At 41.3% G+C, this 8,372-nt stretch overlaps 1 protein-coding gene across 2 annotated transcripts; it reads right to left on the reverse strand.

The window, feature by feature from the left end:
• Positions 1-2,804: 2,804 nt before the first annotated feature.
• Positions 2,805-6,119, reverse strand: LOC123181860 (protein N-terminal glutamine amidohydrolase). Of its 2 annotated transcripts, none has more exons than XR_006491896.1 (6): positions 5,924-6,083; positions 4,956-5,825; positions 4,733-4,810; positions 3,941-4,074; positions 3,434-3,558; positions 2,805-3,185 (listed from the first exon to the last, which is right to left on the reverse strand). XR_006491896.1 is itself a non-coding variant. In XM_044594257.1 (6 exons), exons 1-6 carry the CDS (start codon positions 6,043-6,045, stop codon positions 3,031-3,033), a joined length of 720 nt encoding a protein of 239 aa, XP_044450192.1. In that variant the 5' UTR covers positions 6,046-6,119; the 3' UTR covers positions 2,827-3,030. The 2 variants fall into 2 exon arrangements, 1 of the variants encoding a protein (XP_044450192.1); XM_044594257.1 differs by having other exon boundaries at positions 2,827-3,185; positions 4,956-5,061; positions 5,924-6,119.
• Between the last annotated feature and the right edge of the window lie 2,253 nt (positions 6,120-8,372).

Genomic DNA, 8,372 nt, shown 5'->3' on the forward strand with positions numbered 1-8,372 from the left:
TAGGATATAGAAATTATCTCAGAAATGGCCAGAAGTTTGGGGGTTTATTGGTTTGTTCATAGCAGGGTAGTACACGTGAACTTGTGAAGGAAAATAAATGCAGGATTGCTTTTGCCTGCCAGCAGAAGAGGTTATGAACACTACAGTCTTATTAGCTTGATCGAGATCTACCTTGTATGTTTGACGAATCAGCAATGTAATTCTGTGGAAGAAGTGCATGTATATGGGGGTGGGGTGGTACAAGAGTGGGTGAGAGTGAACATGGGAAGTAGGAACATGATGCATGATACTTTGTACCCTAACACTGTATGCATATTACATTTGTGTCGTGGAGGACAACTGAAGCCAGTGGTAGGCCTTGCAACCATTCCATAGTGTTGAACAAAATTTTCGACAAAGATAGTGTTGAACAAATATGAAAAGCCTTTGATTCATGGCATTTTAGAAAGCACAAACGAGAAAATTCTGCGATTACATTGTATGGACCTCTTGCGTCCAACATGATGGGATAGAAGTTGTTGGCACCTAACAGATCTCTTCCAGATTCTTATCTAAAAGCTAGAGCAAAAGTAGTTCAGCGGTGAAAATAAAACAGAAATCTTATTCTCTCCGTCCGGAAAAGCTTGTCCCTCAAATGGATGTATCTAGCACCTACATCCATTTTAGACACAAGCTTGGGACAAAATTTTTCGGATGAAGGGAGTACAAATCAACCACCTCGGGTGTGGCTAGCTCTCATCTACTCCCTCCGTTCCTAAATATAATTTTTTTAGACATTTCACTAGGTGACTACATACGGAGCAAAATGAGTGAATCTAAACTCTAAAGTATGTCTATATACATCCGTATGTAGTTCCTAGTGAAACCTCTAAAAAGACTTATATTTAGGAACAGAGGGAGTAGACGATAATTAACCGAGTCTCGTCTAAGTGACACTACTAGCATGAAAAAGGAGATGTCTACTGTCCTCTCGTATTATCATCTAGAATGATTGTCGTCATCAAAAGATTACTGGGTGATTCGTGATCAATAACACAAGCATTTGCTGGAACAATCAGTCTCGGAAGGATTCGAAGATCACTGATTGTTTGTCTCCATGTCACATCACTTACTGTACGGAGATCAATCACTGATACACGAAGTAAACTTACATGCCCACTAATCTAACTGTTAGAATATAATTGTGTTAGTTAGAGATAAGGAAACAAAGGTAGAATAGGTATAAACCAAGTACAATTTGTCTTGCCCTTTCAACCTCTCCTCAAATTAGAACAAGATGCTGCTCCGCTCCAGAGCGGAGAGAGTCTGAACAGGCTTTAAATCTCTCACGAGGATCAACTCAATACAGTAAACAAATCAAATATGTTTTCTATCTTTGATAAATGCTGCATATAATTTAATTTATATCTTTCCACAAGTGTGATGAAAAACAATATGTAACCACTCAAGATTATGTGTTGGCTCAGTCTCTCGGAGGTGCTCATAGGGGTGGGGTGTGCGTGTGTGCGTGCATAGGGGTGAGTGTATTTACGTATGTATGAACATCTGCGTCTGTGCTGTGTTCAAAAGTAAATGCCATGTAAGTTTTTTTTTTTGCATCCTTATTAGAAGTGTGCATAAATTTCAAAATATTTCTGGTTCAATGCCTCGTCACAGTGATTAGGCAAAATTGACCTCAGAGCGAAAGTATTTCACAAACTAAACTGTTTTTGAAAATATTTCACACCGTTGACCCTTTTGTGCAGAGCCTAGCAGCTAGGCGCTGCATTCTACTGTGCAGCTCCTTATAGCTAGGCGCTGCACAGTGTAATGCAACGCTAGCAGTCGGGCGCTGCACAAGTGTGGCGTGTGAGTGTTAGGCGTTGCACAGTAGAGTGCAGCGCCTTGCTGCCAAGCGCTGCACATTAGGGGTCAGCCGGGTGAAGTACTTTCAAAAACAGTTTAGTTAGTGAAATAGTTTTGCCCTGAGGTCAAATTTGTGTCCTTGTGTTGCTTTTATGCTTGATCATTTTCACACCTCATGTACAAAAAAGCTCCCCTTTTATGACAAGGTCTCTTTTATCGACTACCACAAACTGGAAAGTGAAAAATTCCATCATATGACACTTTAATAAACCTTATTAGTAGTGACCAAACGGCAAATACAAAGAGTGCACTTCACATTCTTGTCATGTCTGAAATTTTGTACCGTTGTAGCTGGCTCCATGCGTACGTGTACTTGATATTCTTGTCATGTCTGAAATTTTGTATCGTTGCAGCTGGTTGTGTGCGTACAATCAAGACGTGAGTGAGCCACTGAGTTGTCACTCGCCAGTGCGTTGGAGAAAGCTTTAGACGGGAATTATTGCCCCGTTTGGTACGTTAGAGTTAAGATGTCCTCGCAATTCTGTGATTTGATGGAACCGAGCCGTGATCCATGAGTCGCATCTTATTTTTGTCAAGCAGAGATCCCATCTCAGGAAGTAGTAGGTGATGATCGGCAGGCCTGCCTGGCGTGATGTGGAAAGATTATCCTGCTGGAACAAGGCACGATCAATGGCCGTTCTTCTTCTTCGTTACAGCTATTATTAACGTGGTGGTTTAGGGATAAGCCAGTATTATTCTGGTTGTTAGAAGAGCAGCTGGCGCTGTTGAGACGCATGTTTCTCTCATTTATACACTCTTATTCAGAGCACCAAGAGTTTTTTAAGTCGGACACGTATATATATAGAAACGGCGCAATCAACCAGTTTGGTAGATATTTCATCGCCCCAAAAAAAAGTTTGGTAGATATGGATCCTTGATATTCACAGTAATCAAAACAATGCTGACAAAACAGTTTCATCATTTCAGGTTTGAGTAACTCAACAGCAACAGTAACTTCAAAATAATATTATGGCCTGGCACAACATCATTAGACAAGCGCGATACTGTTTGATTAACAAACTCCAGATAGGCACTACGTCTGGTTCATAAGATCTCACTCACTACAAGTACTCAACCGTTGGGACAAGCCAATCAAGATATCTCCGAGGGCTCCTCTTAAGGATGTCATTCAGGCAACCGGGAGAAGAATACGGGGAGCAACGTTTCGTTTATCACCACACCATGTTTGTTGCGGTAGACATCATTAACCATACTTTCCAGGTCTCCGACATCATTAGTAGACACGGCGATGTACTCATTCAGGTTATTGGTGTTTCCATCTGAAACAGGTTGGAAGTAAGAATGAGTAAATGTGTTCCAAACTATGAACTATAAAGATATCGTATGGCCATAAAAATTCAACATACTACAGAGATAATTTCCAATTTCTAGTAACTTCCCATTGTGTGTCTAGAAATGTAAATTTCCTATGCACAACTGATTGTTCCGGGAACTAGTTGACGACTAGGAGAATATGATGGTGCAATGAATTTTCACAAGAAGATGGTTCAGGCATACAATCTGATACCTTCCGCAACAATTGGTTCATATTTTGGGGGTAACTCAATCCAATTCCCCATGGGGTCCTTCATGTGGCTTCTGTCTGATGCAAATGATCGAAGAAATAACGGACCATGAACTACACGGAAAAGTCTGTAAACAGTAGATGGTAGATAGTTAGTATTGATTTCCAACCCCCAAAACAAACTATCATTCATGCCCTCCTATATTTCAACACAGACATGTATCCCTATTCCCTATTGAGATTTACACGGAGATAGCGGAGCAGAATGGGTCTAACCAAGGATGAGAACATAAGTAGCAACATTATCTTGTGTCAGTGTAACTAACATGGGCTATCATGTCCTCCATCAGTCAATAAAAAAAATTGCAGAGAAAAAAGAGTAATTTCGAACCAATATGCATCAGGTTTCCCCTATATGAGGAGATTGACACATTGTTTAAGAGTAATCTTGCATGGACACCATCACAATTTTATCTCACCAATGTTACACCTAGAGCAACAGAACCTTACCTTCCATAGATGGAGTCGCCAAATGCTAGTGGTTGAATGGCATCAGCAATGTACTGGAGGAATGGACAAGGGAAAGGAAGACTGGAGTCCAAATCCCAAACAAGATCAAGAACATCTCCTTTGTTTCGCCTAGACTTTCATATGCACATCAATGATTAGGTACCACAAAATGCTATTCATACAAAATGCAATGCTTTTATATAAGCAATAAATCCAAATCTCAATGCATATATCAAAGCTGAGTACTAACAATGATGTATCAGAATGCCAAATCGATCACATAATCTCCCTAATGTCCCTTTTCATCTTACAGACATGAAAACAAATTGTGGTAGACATCAATAAAGCATAAAGAAAAAGAACCCACCCATGAAAACAAAATCCAGATTCTCTACCATACTTACTCAGGATAAATTTCATTTGTCAAATCAGAAACAATACATGGTAAATGGGATGCTTGGTTGACTACCACAAATAGATTAGCCGATTAGGCAGCTCTTGGCTAGTAACCATGTCTGACACGTAAACCATGGTGTTAAGCAACTTTGGCATGCCAAACATGTTATGGTAAACCAAATCGTTGCCCAAATAGTCATACTAGCCTAAATTTGTGGAGCAAAGTGTGCAAAGATTCAAACATGCCCTTACTCCTAATTTATTTACCATAATTAAGGTTTCTTACTTCATCTTAAACCTCTCACAATTCATTAAAAAGTAATTAAATTCTTGTACAGCTCTATCATAATACCAAGCTATAGAGAAATGCGACACTTAATCCAATTTAGCCTTTACCTGGATGCAGATTACATGATAATCCCACAAGACAAATCCATCATTAGTACGACTTGCTTTCTGATACCAGAGAGGAATCTGAAAAAAATACATCACAACCCATAAAAATCGATGTAAAAAATAGGGATAAATGCACAACGAACTAAAAAAAGGAGCTAACAAAAGCAAGTAATACACGCACTGACAGAGAAGAAGCATAGTACAGAATATAAGACAAAATCACCTTCTTTTCCTCGTTTGATACGAAAACAGCATAAAGGTCATTGCCCGCAGGATCAGCAAGTCCAGCTCTAATCAGTTCCTTACATAGCAAGTGCACATTTTCTTCACTACACAGTGAGAATTAAATGCAACCATTACCCAATAAATACAAATAGAAAAAATACTTGAATTTTGACCGTGGTATGTATAAGCTTGAGAGAAATACTCTAGAAGAGAGTGAAACAAGAGGACGAACATCAATAATTCAACACAAATGAAAGAAATAAGGAAATCTACTCATTACACATTATATATGATGGTTTAGGAGAAGTGGCATGCAATAGAGCAATAATAAGATAACCACTGTAGTTGGATAATCATCCTTATTGCGTACAAGCTTCTTCCAAAGGGTGACTTTTAAAGCAACGTTGAATCACTTAGTAAAGCTAATCCACAGTTAAATCCCTAATCTCCAATCGCGCACAAAATAAATTGCATATTTGGTAAAGAAGGTAAGACAAAGTATACCAAGAAATTCAATCAATTTAATATCCAGTAGGAAGTTATAACTTGTTGTTATCTGCCGAAGCTTCACATGTTGTAGGTACTAGCAATTACTAGAGTAGTTTACAGTTACAAGCTTCAGCATGATGTCGTTCCTAGCCAGTGCCTCGTTCGACTTCAAATATGATTTCACTCTAAGAGTCAAGGTTTTAAGCCTAGAACAAGAATATATGAACTGAACTCTATATCTCAACCCTAGTCTACATTCCAATTCAGCACATCATTCATCTTCAACAGAATCAGTAAAATCTTTATATAGGTAGATAACTGGGTAGGAAAGGTCTATCCTCATCATTAAGAAACCTTTCCACCTCCTGCCAAGAATCCCCTGTGGCCGAGCACGGCGGGAAGAATTAACAATATGTGGTGGAGCCATGGTTGTACCCAATCTGAGCAAGAACGGATCAGGGCGGAGAGATCGATTACCAGTAGTATGGGGTGTGGGTGAAGGATGCGGCATCGATGGGCGGGTTGTCCGGTGCCGCCGGATGGATAGGGGGAGAGGAAGGAGAGGGGTCTACGCCGGCGGCTGCTCCGTCGTCAGCCATGGAGAGGCGAGTGGTCGCCGGCAGCCAGGCAAGAAGAATAAGGGCTCGTCGCTCGTCGGCTGTGGCCTGTGGGGGTGTCAAGGCAACTATGGCCTTATTCGGGCCCAGCAACTGCTCTACTGGTTTTGGAAATCTTCCAGGCCGGTTTTCTTTTGGTTTTCTCGGTCTGTATTTCTTCATTTTTTTCTTTTTTAAAAAATAAACTTTTTCATGTTCGTAAACCTTTTTAAAATTTGCAAAAATAAATAAATCCATGAACATCTTCTTAAATCCATGATTTTTTAAAATTCTCTTTTTTAATTTCATAGACTTTTCCACAAAAAACATGCACTTTTTTCAAATTCATGAGATTTTTTTAATTTTGTTTTTTTAATTCATGAGACCTTTTCCTAAAATCATGATCATTCTAAAAATTCATGATTTTTTGTAATACTTAAAATTATTTCAAATTTGTGAAGTTTTCTAAAATCCCTAATCATTTCTAAAATCTATGAACTTTTTTCAAACCTGCAAACTTTTTTTCTTCAAATTTGTGAACTTTTTTAAAAAGTCAACGGTCGAGCCAACCGCTGATTGAGTGAAGTTTTCTCTTACTGGCCGCACAACTCACTTGTTGGGTCGGCCCAGGAGAGAAGGACGTGTGCACGCTGGGTTGGTAACTGGCGCGAAGGGTGACGATTAGGAGCTCTCATGCCTAAAAACACTGTTCCCTCTTACCTCTTCTTTTCACATAATAAGAGGTAAGAGTATATAAATAGATCTGAACCATTGATTTTATTTTAAAGTAGTGGGTCTAACTAACTCTTACCTTCTTACCTCTCATGTAAAAAGAGGGGGCAAGAGGGCTGTTTTTAATTTTGTTCCAATTCTAAAAATGGGATTGGCATGTTAACTTTGCCCTTCATTTAGACAAAGAGCCCCAGTTCGCCAAGACCTCTACGCGTTGTCATTCAACTCCACACAAGTCTGTCGTTGGGCTACTTGCGTCTTCGGCAGATACGAAGGAGAAGTGACAGGTCAGTGAAATATCCCTTTTTTGAGGAACATGGCTTTGATACTTTTTTGCGGGTTTGATACTCTTCTTTTCCTTTCGTCCCTTTGTGGGGAATACCTTGCTTAATACTTGGTGCACGACGAGGAGCGTAGCGGTGCAGAGGTGTGTGGTCAGCATCTTGCACAGGAGGTACTGGTGGATGGTGTTGTCCAAGAGTCGCCGACGTGGGAGGCAACGGTGCAGCAATGTGACTCGGCCAAGGGAGGTAGCGAGGCTCGGCTAGGTGAGCGACGATGGATGGAGGCGCTGAGCGTGGTGGCCTCCAGGTGGTCCTGACGCTGATTTTTGGCAGCAGAGGTGCGATCTGGATCTGGGGCGCAGGGCTGACATGGGTCTTGTTGCTGTCGATCTGGGGTTGAAGCCTTGAAGGGTTGTGGTTGTTGCACTGTGGCCTGACTGGAGCTGGTGGGTTGGCTACGGCTGGCGGTGCGACGATCTTTGGCCATGTTGGTGGTGGAGGATGATCCAGAGCTACGTGTTCTTGGCCGGGTGGGAGAAGGATGAAGGGATGGGTGCCTTCGGCTGTGCGGGGTGTTCGTGTTCCGTAACATTATGATCACTTTGGCGAGGTCCTGCAACGGCGGCGAAGTGACCCAACATGGACAGTGGCCCCAATCCGGTGGGCAAGGATGGAGGTGTGTGACCTTTACGGATGAAAATCATGCCCATCTTTGGTCGATGTTGTGGCAACGACGCTTGCGTGTGTCGTTCCCCTCCTGGAAACGTCGCGGAGGTGTGTCCGCATCTCCCTATCTCGCTTGGGTTGTTGTCTCCACGCGAAAGCCTAGGTTTCTTCGGATCAACGATGGCGGTGTCTTGGCGGCATTACTTTGTTGTTTGTTGGGAGCATCGTGCGGGGAGACATGACTTGAAGGTTTCATGTTGCGGTTCTTCGGTGCTCGTCGCGGGTCCAGATAAATCTTTATCGGCGCAATGTATGCCATTGTCGGGGAGTCAAAGATGATGGCTTTCTCAAGACCATCCGAGCCCCACCCACTCGTCATCTCCTATTTAGGCCTTCAAGGGTGATTGGTGCATCCGCAAGGGAGGCCCGGTTTTAGTTGTTGCTCTTCTTGGTGAACAATGTTGGTCGAGACACATCTTTGTTGTTTTGCTTAGGGAAAGTTCATTGTGTTGTGTTGTATTGTGTGCGGTGGTTAATCTTTGGATTAACCCTAGTGTGTTATTCACTTGCTGTTTCTGCCTTATATATATATATATATATATATATATATATATATATATATATATACACACCTATATATACATATTA

The sequence above is a fragment of the Triticum aestivum genome, chromosome 1D (genome assembly GCF_018294505.1).
Source record: "Triticum aestivum cultivar Chinese Spring chromosome 1D, IWGSC CS RefSeq v2.1, whole genome shotgun sequence".
Taxonomy (NCBI): domain Eukaryota; kingdom Viridiplantae; phylum Streptophyta; class Magnoliopsida; order Poales; family Poaceae; genus Triticum; species Triticum aestivum.

Excerpts from the sequence above, each read along its gene's own strand:
- LOC123181860 (XM_044594257.1), bottom strand. The coding sequence starts at position 6,045 with ATGGCTGACGACGGAGCAGCCGCCGGCGTAGACCCCTCTCCTTCCTCT. Across the intron at positions 5,062-5,923 it reads ACCCACACCCCATACTACTG|TGAAGAAAATGTGCACTTGC; the intron begins GTAATCGATCTC and ends CTCACTGTGTAG. Across the intron at positions 3,559-3,940 it reads GGCGACTCCATCTATGGAAG|ACTTTTCCGTGTAGTTCATG; the intron begins GTAAGGTTCTGT and ends TACTGTTTACAG.